The following is a 19,992-nucleotide window of genomic DNA, read 5'->3' on the forward strand; positions in this document are numbered from 1 at the left end:
GGTCAAACTTCAATTACAGCAGGGCCAGCTTACACACTGGCAACCAAGTTCGCTGTGGAATAATGCAACACACACATACGCATACTCACACACATAACGAAGTCCACATAACCACTTAAAACAAGGGAGCCACACATGTACAAGCAAATCCCTGATACAGTATTGTACGAGACTTGGCCTGTCGCAGAGTGTCAGTAAGATAAAACAGACCCACACAGACCGCAGTCGCCTCCAAACTTGTCATATAACGATACACAAATGTAGTTACAAGCCCACATTTAAGAGTCGTCTTATATTAGAGGGAAGAAGTTTGTCATTAAACAGCAAAGCTCTGTGGAAAATTACTTTCTATAAAACTGTGTTTATTGACGAAACCAGTTTGTATGTCAAAGCTTTCAGATCCATCAACATCTATTAAGTGTGTTAAGTGTACAATATTAAATCCCTGGGGGGAGCTGAGCGTGCAACAAAGTGCTAATGATAATGCAAGAGGAGGCTGTTTTTAAACACTTCTTACCTTGGCCATTTGGGCCTGCACCCCGGTGGCTTTGAGAGACGATACGGCCTTCTGTGCTGCAGCTGGGCTGTCAAAATCCACAAAGCCATAGCCTGGAGAGAGAAAAGAAGAACGGGGGAGAGAGGAAAAAGAAAAAAGACAGGCATTAGTAAAGAAAAAATGAAGGCAGATGACTAACAAGGAGACTGACAGGCACTTGGTAATTGTAGCAGTAATAGGTTGGTAACATGACTACAGAGGCTGCCAGTTCTCATATCTGGTGAGCACTACATTGTTTGATAATTAGCGACACTGACGTTCATAGGGGGATGCTATGCATCTTAATTAGTAGCATGGATGAACGATTTAGTAATAACAAACCCCGGCACCCTGCCCACCTCCACCTCCACACACACACACAAACACTGACACACATATGCAGCATATGTAGACACAGATACACACAGTTTTGCATAAGCACACACAAACAAAAACAGACAAGCACAAATAGAAATTGTCATTTGGGCAACACTCTATGGTAAGGGTACATTAAATATAATGAACTGATACATGATTTCATGCGTGCAAAAAGCATAAATTCTATCATGTAGAGCGCCAGGCAACAGATGGTGAAGCATCTACTGCAATGGCACCAAAGCTGCCAGGATATTTTTGTCATAATAAGTGTAAGGATTCTTGAGTTATGACCAGTTATTGAGGTCACTGTGACCTTGACATTTGACCAATCATAATCTAATCAGTTCATTCTTGAGTCCCACTGGTCGTTTGTACGACGTTTGAAGAAATTAATGATTAATGCAACAATTAAGGCAATTCAATCATCATGATTTCTAAGTTAATCTTCTGTTAGGTAGGTCCACAGGGTGAAAAGGGACACAGCAGTGCACATGCAAGTGTGAGACAAGTGTTGTAATCATGATTAAATAAACGTAACTTCTTCATGATTTCTTCAAATAACGTTTGGCCAGCCCTTGTATATATTTACACAAAGGCTGGCCAAATATTTAATATAATAAAATTCACAATTATTCAGTTAGGAAAAGAAAATGTGTATATATGATGTATGCATAAGTAACAAATGCTTAATACATGTCTTAATTTAATTGTTATAAACATCTACTCCTTCTAAAACTCATAATTTTCCTAAATTTCTGATGTCATATTATGGTCATTTCATCATTTATTACAATAAATATATTGCAGATTTCTCCTTCAATGACGGCTCTAATTCATTAATTTCACCAAGTAGAATAATTCATGTGAAGGTATTTTATAAAAAGCCCATGATTAAAGGAATAACACACACATGTAGAGACTTGCATATAGAGAGAAACGTGTCAATTAATTCTTCAGAACATCACTGAGTCATTTTCGGTTTTCATTTGTTCAGCCTTTTGATTTTCACACACTGTGAAGCTGGCTGGCCCACATCGTGTTCCTCAACACCCGGCACATTAACACAACCCCATTTCACAGCCTCCATAATCCTCTCCCCGGTAACAAATCTCTCAAAGGTTGACAGCGTACCAGAGATGTTGCCGCTTCTCTCTTTTTCTTCAACTCCATCTCTCTTACACACACATGAACGCTCAATTATATTTCTCTTAAATGTGGCCTTTCTGTCCATCCTCGTCTTGTCTTCCTCTGTCCCTCTCTGTCCCCCGATACGCAGTCTTTCTCTCATGTCTCTCTGTCTTATTTTTCCTGACATTAACAGCCACCAGCCCCCATCTGGAAATTCATCACCGGAGGAAAGCGGAGGGAATGAAATCTGCGGCTGTGATTTATGAGTTATTGTGATCCCGACGTTCTGCGGGATGTATCGGAGACGGGGGTCACGTCTGTGTTAATTAAAATTTGGTGGCAGATTAAAAGCAGTCAATGGTGCCCTCTGATCCACTGTTTCAGAAGGAAAGTGTAATTAGAAAAGGATAATGGGTGCGAGGTGGGGGGAGACGCGGCGCTGCGGTTACCCCATCATGTTACAAACGAACACGCTTACAAGCACACGCGGGCGCTCAAACACCTAACACCTGACTTTCTCACCATACACGGTCCGTGTACCGTTTGCATCATACAAACGTCTCACTTTCTAACACATCTGAGGCGTGCGTCTGCGGCGGCGGCGAGGGGGCCGGGGTCATTTTCCTGTCGGATGGCGGTGAAGGAGTACGGAGTAATGTGAAAATCATAACCTGTGGCGGAAGAGAAATCGAGTGCGAGGACTGATTAATGGCCAGCTGTTAGAGTGGGGCTGGGAGGGGCGGGTCTTTAATTGTGGAAATATGAAGAGCCAGAGCGAAAGGCCCAGATTCAGACACAGGTGACCGCCAGAGAAACTGAACCCTCCCTTTAAAAAAATACAACAAACAACAATTATTCTTTAAATTGGCAGCAAGTAGACTGTGCATCCAATAATTCTGTTATATTAGTACATTTGCAGATTAAATCATTATTTAAAGAACTTGACAGACGTAGGAGCAGCTTATTAAATATGTTTGATGTATTTTCTCTCCTGCCTTCAGAAGTATCCAGCCATGCAGACAGTTTGGATTTTCTTTGGCCAGGTAGGTTTTGTGATATCTGTCTGAGATATCTGCCTCCTCTCAGATACAATGAAGGTGAACTGAATTTTCGCTGTAGTGAAACTGACAATGTGACTTTTTTCAGAGACAGTCCCCCTGATTTTGTGGCTAATCCACAGACTACACTGAACAGTTTTCATGGGCCTAAAGGTGGGAGACAAACTAACAAAATAAAATGTCTCTGTAAGGTGTTGAGCCACCAAAAACACCTCTGATGTGCTATAGACTGTACAGCAGGCCAATTCAATTACTTCTTTAGAAAGACCAGATTTGAAAAAAGTAAAGTGTCAAGGCTTTGGATGTCTACATTTTCTCTCAATGCATCTTTTTTTATTTTTTTGTCCACTGCGTCAGGTTTCACAATTGAAGAAAGAAGAAGCAGTATGCACCTTATAATCCTAGATAGGAAGTTATTGTCTAAATAAACACAACGTTGCATTTAATGTCTTTTAATTCAGTGTGACTTTCTTAAATTCCCTCTGCTTAAACAGTTCAAACTTTAATAAAAGAAATATCTCTGTTTTTAACAACAGACATAACCAATGATTAGTAGGCTAATGGGCCTACTAATTTTATTATTACTTTTATTATCCTGCTAATAAAATTATGATTTCAATGATAACACAAATTAAAGCTTTTACTTTTTTCATATTAATAAATGATCAGAGGGCCAGACTGTGGTTGTTAAAGGGCCCCTTGATGCCAACTGAATAGACACTTTATGTTGGTACTTTGTCACATATGAGCAGTAACGGACATTCAACTAACAAATTAGCCACAGTGTTTATTTGCATATAGAGCAGGGAAGTAAGATCTGATCACAAGTGGTCACTAAAGATGCATCTGGAGATGCTTTGTAAAGACAGACCTCAGGAACTCAGAGCTGCCCACTTGTGATCAGATCACCCAGGACACCCAGGGCCTTAGTGAGTGACTATTAACCTAAGTTTTACAATGAATATGATATTTTGTTGTGAATGTATTCTGTACACGCAACATCTATGGCTTGTCTGTCCATCCTGGGAGTCGCTTCTATGTCTCTCTTTCTGGCGTTTCCTCTATTTTTTTCTGTTAAAATGTTTTTTAGAGGGGAGTTTCTCTTCATTCGAACTGGGGGTCTGTGGACAGAGAGTGTTGTACGCTGTAGAGACTGTGAGGCCCCTTGAGGCAAATTGTGATCTGTGATATTGGCCTATATAAATCGACTTGACTAGATTGCTTCACATTCTTGCAAAGGTTTTCATTTAGGTCTGGGGTCCTTAAAGGCTAAAGCTTGTGATTCATATATTTTTTATACTCATTTAACTGTCTGTATTCATTATGCCTCACCACTCATTTCATATTCATGGTATCCCCTTTAATTCGTCACATGGCCGTGCTTTTCTGCTTTCTGCTCACAGTGAAGCGAACACAGTAACAGAGATGTTGGGGATGGACTCGTTGAATTTTTTAAATGCCGTTTTTTCAATGCTGTGAGCACCACAAACAAAATTCACCTCACCCTCAGTTTCACTGGGATGGAGGCAAAGACTAAGAGATGAATCTCTCCAAATGTGGACAAGAAAAACAAAACTACCTGCACGGACAGCAACCACCAGAGGTAAGTAGGTTTTTTCATAATCTAGGTGAACTAACCCTTGAAGCACAGTTAAAGCAGATATCACTTTCTCTTTAGATCTAAGAAGATATTAGCAGCACATTAAAAGAACCACACAGACTGTTACTGAGGCCCTCGGGGCGATGGCTGATTCTCTTTAATAATAAGAATATTCCAATGGTGGGTACTTGGGACCCCCAATTACAAATATAATTTTCAGCCCACTACTACCTGGAGTGCACTTATCAAACTTTCAGCAGGATGAGGATTTTGGAGAATGCTGACCTATATTCAGACGGCTCTGAATGGGGGAAGACGAGAGGGGAGGGCGGAGGGAAAGACAGCGAGAGAAAGGGTGTGTACAAAAGAAAGGCAGCGTGAGGAAGAGGGTTATTTGAGGTCAGGCGAAAGCTAGCTGCCTTCAATAGCTGATAGATCCAGTTTGCTCTTCCACTGTGCAGTTATTGTAGATGATATATGCATAAAGAATCTGTAATGTGGAATGTTTGATCCGTAGCCACGGGGCAAAACTGTTAAAGGCTTGTTTTGTTGGAAAAGAGAATAATAATTGGGAGACATGGAGACATCTGACGTCTCCATTTGTGCTTTTATCGGGCAGAATGGTTGCGGAGGTTATGGAAAAGTCTGAGTCTCTCTCTGTATATTTGTGAAATTGTGAGCTCCTCTGCTTTAATGCTTGTGACAATCATTTTCAGTATTGAAGTTCAGTGAGTCATTCTGGCTCATTTTCGCTGAAATCTAATCGAAATCGCCATATGGCGTACTGCAATGAAGCACAATATTTGTTAAAGGCAACATGTACCTCAAAACACGGTTTAAACAAAATATTTTCATGCATCAGAGGTGCTCTGGCCAACAGATCATATTGTACAGACTTTAAGAAACATTGGTTTGATACCTGCAACAATCATACCACAATTAAGTTATTATGTTTTCAATGAAAATGAGAATAATTATGTAAAAACTATTATTCCCTCTAACACTGCAAATAATATAACAATCATTCAGCCTTAATTATAGCCTTGTGTAGTCAACATGGTGTTGATAATGTGCTGTTAGCAATTAAAGAGGTATGTCCTTTCAGCATGAATACTTGGAGGGACCTGTCATGCACTCCAGTCGGAAACTGGACTCTAGTTGTCTTAGCTTCCTAATCTTAGTACTGTTTCCATTGTAACTGTAAAAATTATTAAAACTTAAATGACCAGCATGTGAGATTTAGTGGGATCTATTATTAAAAGAATTACTATTAAAACAGCATGGCCCAAGAAGTGGAAGTGAGAAAATGTTTTTTTTTATTATATAAATTCAGTGAACTGACCTCTCAAAACTGGATTTATATAACAAACTTTATAAAGTATGTAGAGAATTATCAGGAAACAGGTGCATTTACTGTATGCTACACTGATCTTTGGTTAGTCACTAAGCAGAAGATAAAGTCGAAGTTGCGAAGAAGCAGCGGGGTCAAGAAACACTCAGTTTAAGACATCGCGTCTCACACACTTAAACAACACACACCTACACACAGATGTACGCAGATATGGCTTGAGGACTGTGTTTCTGAAGTTAAGAACACGCTGTACTCCTGCTGCATTCAATGCAGGTACTCTAGAGTTACTTTCTCAAGTGGGATGCAGAGGGCAAGGCGCTGCTTTGAAGCCTCTGCAACAACACAAACATCCGATCGATAACTGTCACTTAAAAGCAGCTCAAAGTGACTGACTACCTGCGTGGTGGCTGATAATGCAGGCCAGCTCATATGCACACTCACATACAGTATATACAGGCAGGATGACACAGACACACGTACTATACTGCATGTACGGACACATGGACGATCTCTCTGAGTGGAATGAAGAGAACATGAGCTGCCATATCATATTTCCTGGTCTGGCTCTAACAGGGAGCCTGTCAAGATAAAAGGACCATCTTCAATCAGTTACTACAGGATGGTGCGATGCTACTGCTGCCTTTACTCCACCGTAGCCCCTGTGACTGCGCTCTTGTGAGCGTGCGTGTATGAGGCGGGGTTCTCCTTAACATAGTCCCCCTGCGGAGGTCTACAACTACAGTAGATGGCACCTCAGGCTACGCTCCATACAAAAGTCTTCAGTGGAGAGTGGAGATAAGGGACTCATTACAATGCGTGTATCGACATATCAATCATCCATGCATCATTCATGCACCGTCAAATTATGCTAATCCTAATTACTTCTGGGGAAATTACCATTCTTTATCTGCTAATAGTCGGGATTGTTTGGGGTTTCCTACCCACTATATCCACCACCGTTTTCCCCAATATTTCCATTTTTCACATTCTCATATTCAGCGCTAATGATCCCATTTTGCGCCGCATACAATGGAATAATAATGCCCTAAGTATGAATAATGAATCAACGACAAGTCACAGAGCATTACAATGGTGCACGGGGCAAACAGCGTAATTGTTTACGTCCTTGTGAGTCATCAAGAAGAGTTCTGAAGCTGCTGTTGCACACGGGTGATTAATCATTGTGGTTACACGTATGTTAACAATTCGTAATTTGCATGTATAAAAGTGATTATGGTTAATGGGGGAGATAGATGGGCCATTCCATAGACAAATATGCATAACAGTGCCTGTAATATAATTCTTATGATTCATGGTGTAGCGTGTAGCACCGCATCATGTTCCATACAGTATGTGCATCTTTTTGCCTTCGAACTGCAGATATATGTGTGAACAAATACCTGCATGAGAGTTCTTCATAAAATGGGTTTACCACAAAATAATTGGTGCTGGAAATGCACTGTTGCAAAAGTAAGACTGTAAAAAAAAAAAAATCATACTGGAATTTAATCCAATCAACGAATTTTTTCTCATCAACATAACTTATGTAAGTTTAATCTACTCGGGTTAATTCAACTTAAAATGTCTAATATTTGTTTTCAGAACATTTACAACATATAAACATAAGTTCTTCTAACTTTAAGTCTTTTAACTTGAGATGAGGAGTTAAATGAATGTACTCTATAGAGTTTTATGAACTCATTAAATTTAAATCAGCATATTCATGGATTGCCCAGCATGCACTGCATGAGTTAAAGCTCTTCTGAGACCAAATTTAAGAAAACATATTGAAAACCTGCTGTGGGTCTCAAATATAAAATGTAAGATGAGTTACAGTTACTGTGTTTTCACAAAAATAAAAACACAGTAACCACAATTAAGGTTTGTATCGAACTCCATCACTTCCCCCTTGTGTTTAAAATGTAATAAATTCTTGGGAGCAGTTTCATATGTTCTTGTCGTGCTAATGCAGGAGCAAAGTAGCTCTGACAAGAGCAAAAAGTTCTTTGTGCGAAATGAAGAACTGACTTTTCAAAACAAAGGTGAATGTGAAAGGAAATTTGTTTGTGAAATTAACTCAACTTGTCTTTTCAAAGTCAGTCAACATATCAGGCAACCCTGACACTGACCTTTTTTTTAAACAAATAGTTCATTTTTTACTGTGAATGAAGGCTAAATAAAGGTAGCCATGCAATGTGGACCTGCCCACTAGTTCTGCCTATCTGGAGAGAGATAATCAAAACAGTACAGGAGTGGCTAGTTATACCTGTACCTGAATCAATTCAGTTTTACCTTCTGGGGGGTCAGTGGGTTTGTGGTTAACCAAGGTCTCCAAGCCAATAGCTTCTCTAGCCCTGACAGGCTCTATTTCTGTTGGATGGCTTATCCACCGTGACTGGAAAAGTAAAGTTAGACCTGAATGAAGAGATTGTGTTGAGCTAATGACTGAGTACACGTCATCTGAGTTAATGAAAACCAACCTGCATAACCATAAAAAATGTATTTGCTTGTCTGGAAATAGTTTTTGTCTTTATAAAAGGAGAAAACATGTCATATGAGCCAGATACTTATGATAAATGTGTTCACTTTGGTTGTATGTCTCATGTTTAATTAATGTCATGAATATTATCTTTTCAATGAATCAATGTACAGCTAGAAGGAGCGTGCTCTTGTTTTCCTTTGTTTTGTTTTGTTTTGTTTTTTTTTGCCACAGGGCAGAGTTTTCTTTTGTTTCAAGGTTTGATCTGTAAAATGGGTCACTTGATGACTCCTTCAAGGACTGTTTCTCTCCTACCAGACTTTTAAATCATTAATGTTATGAACACTGCAACTTCAGTCTGTGCTGTTTATTTTTTGTTTCTTATGTATTTGTCAATTTATGTTGTTCCTTAAAGAAAAACTCATTAAAAACCAAAATAACAAGAGAACTGTGTAATTTATCAGAGAAAAAAGTAAAATATTCACTGGTTCCCGCTTGTCAATTCCAAGGTTTAAGGTTGCAGCAAACAATTAAATTGTTAATTGTTCTTCAATAATTCTTTAATCTACAACATGTCAGAAAAAAAAAAGAAAAATGTCCATCAAGTTCATGAGGCCAAGCTGATATCCAAACTGTCCCAAACCCAGAGACATTCAGTTTGCAAAGACATAAAACAAGAGGCACAATTCTCACATCTGCAAAGCTTGAGCCAGGAAATATATTTCTTTCATGATAAATGACTAGAGCACTAAATTTACTAATAAAATTGCAACGACATTTCTTCAATAGACTATTTCCTGTAAATTGAACATATTTGGGTTTGTAGTGTTTAATGGACAAAACAAAGAATCTGAGGCAGTCACCCAGGGATTGTGATGAGTAATTTTCTCTAGTTTCTGAAATGAATTAGATTTTCTGATTGCATAAAAATAATTTATTATAATAATTTGTAACATAATAACATAATTTGTTTATGTAACATATCCATCCAGAAACAATTCAAAAAACCTACATACATGAATGAAAAGGAGCTGTTGAAATATTTTTATTGCTTGTACATTTAAAAATGTCTTTGGTCCATTTGAAGGTTTGACCAAACCTTTTGCCTGCAGGGAGGGTGGGTGGCGGTTTTGGGCGGCTGCGGTGAGCTGTGCAAACATTGAGGGAGAGCACGGGGGTTTTAAATAGCGAGATGGCATCCATGACTAACTGCGGCCAAGTCAAGACCGCCTTGGTCGCTCTCCAAACCCAGAGGAGAGCATCCTCACTAGGACTGCATTCCTCTGTCCTCCTCCATTTATCCTGCACCACCAGCGGCTGACTGATGATAAATTTTGTGGCTACCCTCCACTAAACCATGTGGTGGTGTGTGTGTGTGTGCGTGAATGGGTGTGTGCAAATGCTTGTGTGTGACCTCCAACTTTCTTGTTTGTGAGTGTGTACATGTGTGGGTACGTGAATAAACAGTGCAGGATCATAAATCTATCTTTCATTCGAAGGATCCCACAGAGAAACATCTGCATTGCATATTTTTTTTTAACGTTGTGTATCAAAATGTTAGCTTTGGGCGAGAGGCTTCCGACCACATCAGAGCCGTCAGAGCATTAACACCAGGGAGAAGTGACAAGTCATGAAGCCATGAAGCTTTCCCAATAATACTACAGCCTCATTTGCATCTGACATCCTATTAAAAAAAAAACAGTGATCCCATCTGCAAGCACAGGTCCAACAGCTCCATATCAAGATAGTGTTTCTGCACACACTGACCTGACCTAGAGCTGGCATGGGTGTGCATCCCCCTGCTCTCAAGTTCGTCCCGTGCACCGCAGGATGCTTTCCCTGTTTACACGCAATAGTTCTTGTTCTTTGTTGTTGCACTTCCTGCCTGGTGTTGGAATCCTTGAAGTGAAATACAGCTACACTTCAGAAAGTTTAGCTCAGCATTTTAATCATGTTTAAGGCAGCTACTAGCTAACAGCAGGCTAAGGTTTCCTGCAGGGCTGGTTCTGCGAAGGTGCAAAAGCATGCACTGCGCCCACAGTTTAATATTTTGCATCCTCAGCTGAAACTTGAATAATAAATGCCAAGCATCTGGGGTGTCCGTGCACACCTCCATTCGGGATTATAGTCAGGGCGCACAGACTGTTTCCATGTGCACCTTCTATTTTTGTTTCAGCAGCACAATGTGGTGCAGGTGAATATAGATCAGTGGGTGTGGTGATTATTAAGAAGTTTATCAGTTAATCAAATCACTGGTCTCATCACTCTGATGACACAAAGCTTTACCTCAGGAAATGTCTGAATGTCAGTGCCACAACATGAACACACATCACAACAAGTTTGCACTCAAAGACAGACAGTATCAAGCAGTTATAATAATGACAGAAATAAAAAAACAGAGACTGAAGTGACTGCTGGCTCCAGGCTGATGACCTGCAGCCGACACAATGGCACCGTCTGTGGTGTGTCAGGCAGAAATGCTTACATTAATAAAGAAGCAAAAGTATGTATGTATGGTTATACTGTAGCAGCCTGGTGTTGTTTTCAGGTGATTTAATGGAGGTAAATATAGTGAGCGGCCGTGTCTAACAGCACTGCTCTCTGGCATGACACTTCTCAGAGGCAGCAGATTTATCAACATATCACTGATGTTTTGACTCATAAAACAACTGCTGCTGAAAAAGAATGATATGCTGTGTTCACTTAGGAATGTTTACAACCTTCTTCAGCTATGTTTCAGCATAATCTGTTCATCAGGGACCACACTTAGACCTTTAACACCTATACTTGCTCAGGAACTGGGCCTGGAGTCATGTAAAGTGCTGCTGTAATGTCAAGTAGCAACTGAAAGTGAAGTGATGCTTGTGTTGTCTGAAAAAAAAAATGTATATTAGATCAATCCTCCAGTCAGTACTTCTGACCAAGGTGCTGGCTTAGAACTGGAGTTGGTCTCTGGGCGTTTCACAGCAGCTGCCCACTGTCCCTAATACTAGGGTAGGTTAAATGCAGTGACTAAATCAGACAAATCACATTAATGTTGACCTTGACCCTTTAATATCCTCACAAGAGGGCAACTATGTGAGTAGACTGCTCAGGGCACCAAAATGAAGCAGCAAAATCTGTGTGTTGTGAGTCGGTCAGGTAGGTACGGGAAAGATATGAACTGGCGTCATATTAGCACCTAGTAAAGACACATCTGGTAGATGAGGTAGAATTAACAAAAACATACTTGCACAAACCAATGCAAAACGTTATTTGAAATTAATGCACCCACAGACTGCAGCTCTTGGAACTACTCCAAGTAAATATCCCTCATTTACTTGTCCAGTGTCACCATCCTCCCTGCCTTGTGCTTGGAGACAATACCAATTTGTTGTAAAATAACTCTCACAGAGAGCTCTTCTATATTAGACACTGGCGAGGAGATAGCGGTACAGGCAATTAACTTATCAACCCTGCAACATGGATTTATAGCTAAGGCATTCGTCTTGGGCTAAAGCAGGCAGCCTATTGGCTGTATTGTATTTCTTGTCATCTGCTCTCGCAGGTGTAGGAGTGTCCTTGTCAGAGAGCTGCAGTCGGGATCTGCAGAGGGCAAAATGCCAGGGCTCGGGGCCAACAGGGCCACTGGCAGCTCATTGTGCTGAAGACAAACTGAACAGGAGGTTGAAAAAGCGAATTCCTCATCCAATATCTGTGCAGATATTATAGATGAGTTCTGTACAGCAGCGAGGCACCAACAGAATTGATGCATACAGTTGCAAAAAGATGCAGGTTAGGGATGAATCTGTTTAACATTCACATAACCCTGATGCTCCTGTGTCAGTGCATTTTCTCCTTTTCAGTAATTCTTTAGAAAGTAATTCTATTGCGACTGCCAAATCGCGCTGTGGAAATCATCATCGTGAAGCTATTTTGGCAACGTTGAAGCAGAGATGAAATGTCAGATTAACATTTTTACAGGTCAACTATTAACGTATTTTAACATATGGGCTCACAGAAATGATTTCCTCTCTGTCTCAGCATTCCTTTTGCTATCCTTCTTCATTTTACACTTCATCATTTTTCTTACTTTTCTACACTCTTTTTTTTTCCATTCCTTAATTAATTCATATCTATTCACACTCATTAGCTATAGCACAGCACCATATGGCTCCTACTACATTTTCAGCATTAAATTCAGCCTGACAGTTGAGAGACTATTTAAAATATGTTTTTGTTAGAAGAGACGCCAATTGTTATGTTGCAATCCACACTGCGGTGTTTAAAAAATGGTATCAAGACAAATAGAGTCTGGTTTTTGAAGACCTGGTGTTACTCCTCAGCAGATACAAGATTACCTTCAAAAACATCTACTATATATCTACTCTTTGCTAACATTTAGAAATTTAAAATGTCAGAACATCTTGTGAAAGAAATGAGGGGAAAAAAACAGTCTGTGCTGTTATGATTGATGTTTATGTCTTTATTTTTTTGTCTTTTTATGTCGTTCCTTGACGAACAACTCAATGAAAAACTGAGAATCAACTAACTATATGTCATTCATCAAGGAAAAAAGTCATGTCCACTGGTTCCTGCTTCTCAAATGTGAAAGCTGATGATTCATTTGTTGATTTTTTTTTTTTATGATTGTTTAGCCTATAAAATGTCAGAAGATAGTGAAAAATACTCATCATGAGTGTTTCCAGGTATCCAGATATTTCAAATATAGTGAAATAAAAGAGAGATAAAAGAGAGAGAGAAGCTCTCGTATTTGCAAAATTCCTGTGCTAAATGATTAAAACAACGAATTGATTCATGAAGTTGTAGATTATATATCCTCTGTCCATCAATCAATTAATTGATTAGCACTACTGAGATTTTCTGGCTGTTTTTCTCTTTTTATATCACTCCAAATTGAATATATTTGGGTTTTGAACTGTTGATTGGACAAAAAAACAGTCTGCAGTCATCTACAGCCCCTGGATATTGTGATGAATAGAAAAATGTTCAAAAAGTGTTAAAAAAAATAATAAACTCGTGGTTCAAGAGAAATGGAGTCTGGTTTCAGGAGATCTAGCTTATAGCATTACCACTGATTCATCTTGAGATACATTCACAGACCTGGCATTCAAAAATAAAGAATATCTACTCATTGCTGCCATTCACCGATTTAAAGTGGGAGAACATTTAGTGAAGGAAAGAGAGAAAACAGTCACCTAATCTGTGCAGACATTCAGACGTGTAAATCACATCAGTGCTCAGATCTCTGGTAGCTCCATCAGCTTGCTAGCTTAATAGCAAAACGCCAGTGTGTTTGGTGCAACATGTGAAGAGCACTCGAGAAAGGTTTGAGACCTGAAGGGTGTTAATTACCCGTCAAGAGGTTGTTAAAATGAGACCTGTGGCAAAAAACTGAGTGGCTGTACAGAACCCCCACACGGCTATCTCAGAGAACACACACTGACTCACAAATGCAAACCAGCATATACATTCACACACACACACACACACACACACACACACACACATGCGCTAACACTTATAAGCAAACACAAACTTGTAAACACGCAACCGCACACATGAACGTACTGTATATTCACGCACTCAGGTTAGAATGTCAAACAACCTTGACGAGCTGTTCATCACGGTACCCGCTGATGTGAAAATGCCACAAGCAGTATGAGCACATCCGTACACAAAGAGCAGGTGCAGTCCTTCTTTGAAACATCTCTTTCACTTCACCAACGGAGTATCTTAAAATACCTGCTCTCCCATCATTCCAATTACACCTGGAGATTACCAACTTTAGTATTCATCCCGGGTGCCGCCTTGTGCGCAACCATGTTATCCCCATTTGAGCAGCAGTTTGTAATGAGCAATGTAATCACGTCAGGTACTAGGCCTGAAAGCACCACCAGCGAGACGAGACATATGCTAAATATTTGAACTGAGCCCGGATCGATGAAGATCAAGCGGACAAAATCTCCAGGTAGAGACAAACATTAAAAATCTGGACAAAGACAAAGTGTCCCATTCCTCTGAACAACTACGCAGCCCATTTCCTTCGTCTTGCATCTGTTAGTCATTCATGAGGAACGGCCCGGCCGCCCCCAGCTAGCCTTCCTCTTCATTGCAGTTATGATTTATGCCTTCCTTAACTAATCAAGGGAATGATCATTAGTCAGGGGATGTGCAAAGGGGCTGGGGCCTTGGCAGGCCGGTGGAAGGCCATTTCTTGCCCTGTGGTTCCCCTGCATCCATGGGTTAGGTCCAGGATAAGAGATGACTGGGTGTACGCCCCCTCACCTTCCACCAGCGCCCTCTGAGGCATTTGTCAACAAGCAAGACAAGGAGGGCGCATTGTAAAATGAATTGAGCCAATGAATAAAGAGGAAAGCCACACTGGTGACAAAAATCTCAGGAGTTTGTCGGTACTTTGTTGAATTTTGCTACTAAAGTTAGGCCTGGGTATCATTCAGAAAGGTTTGATACTGATACTGAAACCTTGACTTCAATATCAGAAATCTCTTTTTTGCAAAAAGAAAATTACTCTGCAAATAACAGCACAATTATTCAAAGGTGGAAGCTGTTCAAAGACTTGAGAGCAGCAGTTTTTACTCTGTACACTTTACTCAGCCTGGATAACTGGACTAAAATGTAGAAAATGATTGAATATCTGTACAGAATTAATAAACTATAGACAAATATAAATAACTGCCAAAAGAAACATTAATAACAAACTGTGATGGTGATGTTTGTGGTACTGGAAAATACTGGCAGAGTGAGACCTCTTACTTTTTCTGTGCTAGAGAGCAGCCAGTCTGGGTCTAACCGTCAACTTCAGGTGTTTCTGTGCTTTTACCTGTCAATCTGTAAGCAACAACGCGATCGCCATCAGTTACAGGTTATCCTACTCTGTGAGGAAAGGATGCACCACGACTAATGTCCATCTCAGTGGACATTTAGGTGAATGGACTCACTGAAGACAACAGATTGGCTGCACTGGCTAGTTAATGAGCAGAACTTGGTTCAGTTATCTATGCAGATCATTGGTGCAGATAAGTAAGCTGCAGCAAAACAAACAAACAAACAATCATCCCCATCTTTGGGCGTAACGTCAACATGGTGTTTTTCCTTCATGCTTCTTCAACATGTAAGTGACTGTGTGTGTGTGTGTGTTTTCCACGATGGTGTTGTAGGTAGTGTTCTGGCAAGTTATAAGAAAAAATCACTGAATTTCTATGTGGAAAAGTCACGACTCAGTCAGTCCTTCCTACCAACATTTCATCACACTTTCCCCCACCAAACAGCACCCATCTCCATTAGTGAGGGTTGAGGAGGTCCTGCTGTTTACTGACATCAGAAAAAAAATCGCAGAGCTAAACATTATTATATATACGTTTCTGGTTCCGGTGATTGATGACAACTTAAAAGTATCTACATCATCAGGCCTTTATCTGTGTTTTAAAACACTGGAAATGATTTTCAAATGAAAGGATGTGATACTCTCTGTAGTTACAATAAACCTCAAAATATTCAGGAGACCACGGTTGTTATAGTTATCTAAACTGAGAATTGTTAATAACTGACATCGATAAGCAGAATCAGAATGTGTAAAATCCAAAAACACCCAGCCTGATTTACTACATACTTTTCTGTCTTGGTTTGGAGTCAGAAGACAAATGACTAATAATGACTTTTCGGAAGTGAACAAATTCCCCAAATTTGCAATGAATATCTGTGCGAATAATATTCTTGTGAAACCTTGGTCTGTGTTGACCCGTCATTCTGCGGCTCCTGGATTTCTCCTCGCCACGACCTCCACCGCACACACGCACTCATTAAAAATACACACACATATACAGAGGGCGACCACACTGCATGCAAAAACAGCACAGGAAGTGGAGGGGGGTACAAAAGGTCAGAGCTCAAGGAATGCGGCACTGATGGCCTGGCTGCTACTATTTACGACAAACTTGGCCAATTGGATGCTTGAACGGCCAACTTGGAACTCACTGGAATGGAGATTGAGGGGAGGGGGCGGGAATAAAGAAAATAAAAGGGATATTTGTGCGTGTGTTTGCGTGTGTATGTGATTGTAGGGTGCTAACAAAGGCTGTGGGTGTTATCCAATGAGGGTCTGCATGCTGAATCTGTCCAAATCAATGTGATTATCCCTCAGCTATTGCTAATTAGAGTCATTAATACGCAGTGCAAGCAGGAAACGGCACACGCTTTCCTCTCCCTTTCTCTCCTTCAGCCGGTCTCTCCTCTTTCTGGAATGGCTTTGAGGGAACAGAGGCATTTGGAAAAGGTCCGTTGTTGGCCACACTTCAGTCGAGATTCTCATCTGCACATAATTCACTTTCAAAGGGCAGAGGGGGCGGCAAAGAGAATCCTTAATTGCGCCGGCACCGTGTACAACATAGACAAATGTTTATATCTCAGCCCTCTAATGAGAAACCAATAACGGATGCAAAAAGCACTCTCTCCCTTTTCTTCCCCACCCTCCTCCCCACCCTACCCGAAATACACAGATACACATGCACATGACAATGAAAAACAGGCCTTTTTGGAGAGCGTCACCTCATTCATCAATAGCCCTTATGCTCAGAGTCATGCAATACTCCACTCAGCCGCTGATGCAGCAATAAATCTGTTTTTATAGAACGTAACATTGCCTATATTTCTCCATTAGGCAGATCCTGTGGTAAGGGCAAGGGATGCTTCAGATTGTAATGGTCAAGCTTCTGACAGGCTTTTAAATTGCACCATACAGAGGCTGCAGAAGGGAAAATTTATTAGTATGCATGTAGTATGCGGGGGCGTTCTGCGGTAAATTGATTATAACTACATTTTTTCAGAGGGGCATTCAATCAAACATATGAATTGCTTTAATCTTTAAAATCAAATGTTTGGATACTTCAAAGGTGATTTAAATTTGTTTGGACAGAACAGGAAGTTGGCGTGTTTTGCATCAAGTCATTCACACAATAGGGTAAAGGCAACAGTAATTCTTTCAAGATGCAGGTTTATGTATATTGACCTGGCTATCCGTCTGCGGGTACAGACGTGAATTGAATGCATGCATGTCTCCCCATTTCCTAATGCATTTGTCTTAGTATCCTTGCCAGTAGATCATGCGACAACTTCTGCGCGTGCGTGAGTGTGTGTGTGTACATGCGCGATCTTTGGACCTGCATCTTGTCCAGACCTAATCTCAAATGCTACTGGACATATGAGTCTAACTTTCTGTGCACTAATGACTGTATGCTGAAGGACCTCTGTGATTCAGAATTTAGGAAAAACCTTGAAAACCCTTTTTTAACGGCTCCATGCCGACGACAGCCATGGCAAGAGGGATTTATGTTTTCGGGTCATCTTATTCTCTTGAACGTGTTAACTCAAGAATGCGTTAAAGGAATTTCTTCAAACTTTGCACAAATGGCCACGTGGACACAAGGATGAACTGATAAAATTTTGGTCGCCAAAGGTCAAGGTCACAGTGACCTTCTATCCTCCATGCTCTCATGAAGGTGATATCTGGGGAACCTTAGAGGGAAATTCTTCAAATTTGGTCAGTTGCCTGGTGGGGATCTGAACTCTACTGTGTGCACTTTTCTAATTAAACCATGAATCTAGCATTATTCTCACTTAATCTACTCAGTCATTGCTAAGGTGCTAGCAGGTTAATAGCAGAAATTGCGCGAGTCTTCAATCACATCAATTAAGCAAATGCTATGCTACAAAAGGCTTTACAAGGTTACTTGACAGTAGATCCCAAAATATCCACAAAACCAGACAAGAACACCATTCTTATGGTTATCTAGCTAACATTGGCTTGGATCAGTGTTTCCACTGGTGATGTTTATAGATCCTAAGTAACCTTTCGCGCAACTCTGCTGTGAAGAATGCAGGACACTCAAATAATTGGAACTGAGAATCATTAAGAACCGAAATCAATTCAAACAATAACCAACATGAATTACTACATATTCTTTAGTCTTTGTTTCGACCCAGAAGACAGACGGTCAAGAATGACTCTTCAGAAATGAACAATTCCCCCAACTCACAAAAAATGCTCTAGGGAAACGTTAGACCGTTTTGACCCATGATTCTGCAGCTCCTGAATTTCACCTTTCTCCATTAGGCTGATCCTGTCATAAGGGTGAGTGATGCTTCAGACAGTAATGATCAAACTTCTCACCGACTTTTGAATTGCACCATACAGAGGCTGCAGCAGGCAAAATTTATTACTATGTGTGAAGTCTGCAAGGAAAAATACATTTTATAGGGCATTCAAGCAAACATATAAATTGCTTTTATCTTTACAATCACATGTTTGGGTACTTCAAACATGATTTAAATAGGAAGCTGGCATGTTTTACATCAGGTTAGTCACACAATAGGGTAAAGGCGACAGTAATTCTTTCAAGATGTGACTTTATGTAATGCCCTTGTGAGCTTTTAGCATCCTCGTACAAAATGGATGGCAAGTAACAGGGCAAAGAAATGAACAACAACAAACTGCCAAACACACACAGCCACAAGAGACTATCTTCTCATCTCATCTATCTCCCACAATCCAGTGCGGTGGTCCGTCAAAGCAGAGCGCCAGTCAGGCCAGTGAATCTCGGCGCAGCCTTATCTCCCCGCAGTTGAGGAGGAAACGGAGGTCCTTTAAAGGGCTGAGGTCATTTCCTCTGCCTCTGGGCTCTGGCAGGAAAAATAAAATGTCTCCATTCGGTCAGCCCTGCTTTATTTCAAATGCCGCCGCTGCCTTTTAAGAGGCCCTTGTGGGCATGGATGGCAAATGAGCGGTTTTCGGGTTCTCGCAGTCTATTCCTTTTTCTCTCTCCCTCTGCCATCCTCAATCCCCCTCTCCATCTGTGATGCAAACCCCAAATCTCTGCTGTATTTCTACAGTAAATGTGAAAGTGCAGAGACAGATATATAGATAGACAGAATACGAGAGCGAGGGAGAGAAAAAGGAGACAAAGAGGGAAGGAGAGAAGCAGAGTGAGAGTGCGGAGGAGCATGAGAGAGATGAAGAGCTGAATGCCTCCTCTTACCCACAGCGCCTGACAGCCCTAAAGCCCTTTCACAACTTCCTGTTCCCGTTTCTCTCTGAACTGGGCTACATCCAAAACATGTGTGTGTGTATTTATCGGCATGCACAGTTTAGATGCTTCTGTTGTGCACCCTTTGCAGAAGTGTGTGTGTGCCTGGAAGCCTGTATGTGTGGTGTGTCATAGAGTAAGGTAGGGAGCGAGGGAGTGAGTCAGCGCAGGGAAGATAGAGAGGCTCATTGAAAGGCCTGCGTGGTGTGGTGGTGATGGTGGTGGAGGAGAGCAGTCAGAACAGGCAGGCAGGCAGGCAGGCAGGCAGGCACACATGCTGTGATGTTAGAAAGAGGATTGATAGATCTGCTTCATGGCCACTGCTGCTGCAAGAGCCAAACTCACCTCAGGCAGATGGATG

The 19,992-nt window shown here is 40.8% G+C and overlaps 1 protein-coding gene across 6 annotated transcripts in view; it reads right to left on the reverse strand.

Annotated features, from left to right (window-relative positions):
* LOC146313145 (RNA-binding motif, single-stranded-interacting protein 3) overlaps positions 1-19,992 on the reverse strand; it is a 400,986-nt gene that overhangs the window by 174,491 nt on the left and 206,503 nt on the right. For all 6 annotated transcript variants that reach the window (XM_084738573.1, XM_084738576.1, XM_084738570.1 and 3 more), the window contains one exon: positions 518-609. In XM_084738573.1, the coding sequence (XP_084594699.1) occupies positions 518-609 (92 nt within the window). The remainder of the gene's footprint in view (positions 1-517; positions 610-19,992) is intronic.

This window comes from Lutjanus erythropterus, chromosome 16, assembly GCF_056507025.1.
Source record: "Lutjanus erythropterus isolate fLutEry1 chromosome 16, fLutEry1.hap2, whole genome shotgun sequence".
NCBI classification, from domain to species: Eukaryota; Metazoa; Chordata; class Actinopteri; order Lutjaniformes; family Lutjanidae; genus Lutjanus; species Lutjanus erythropterus.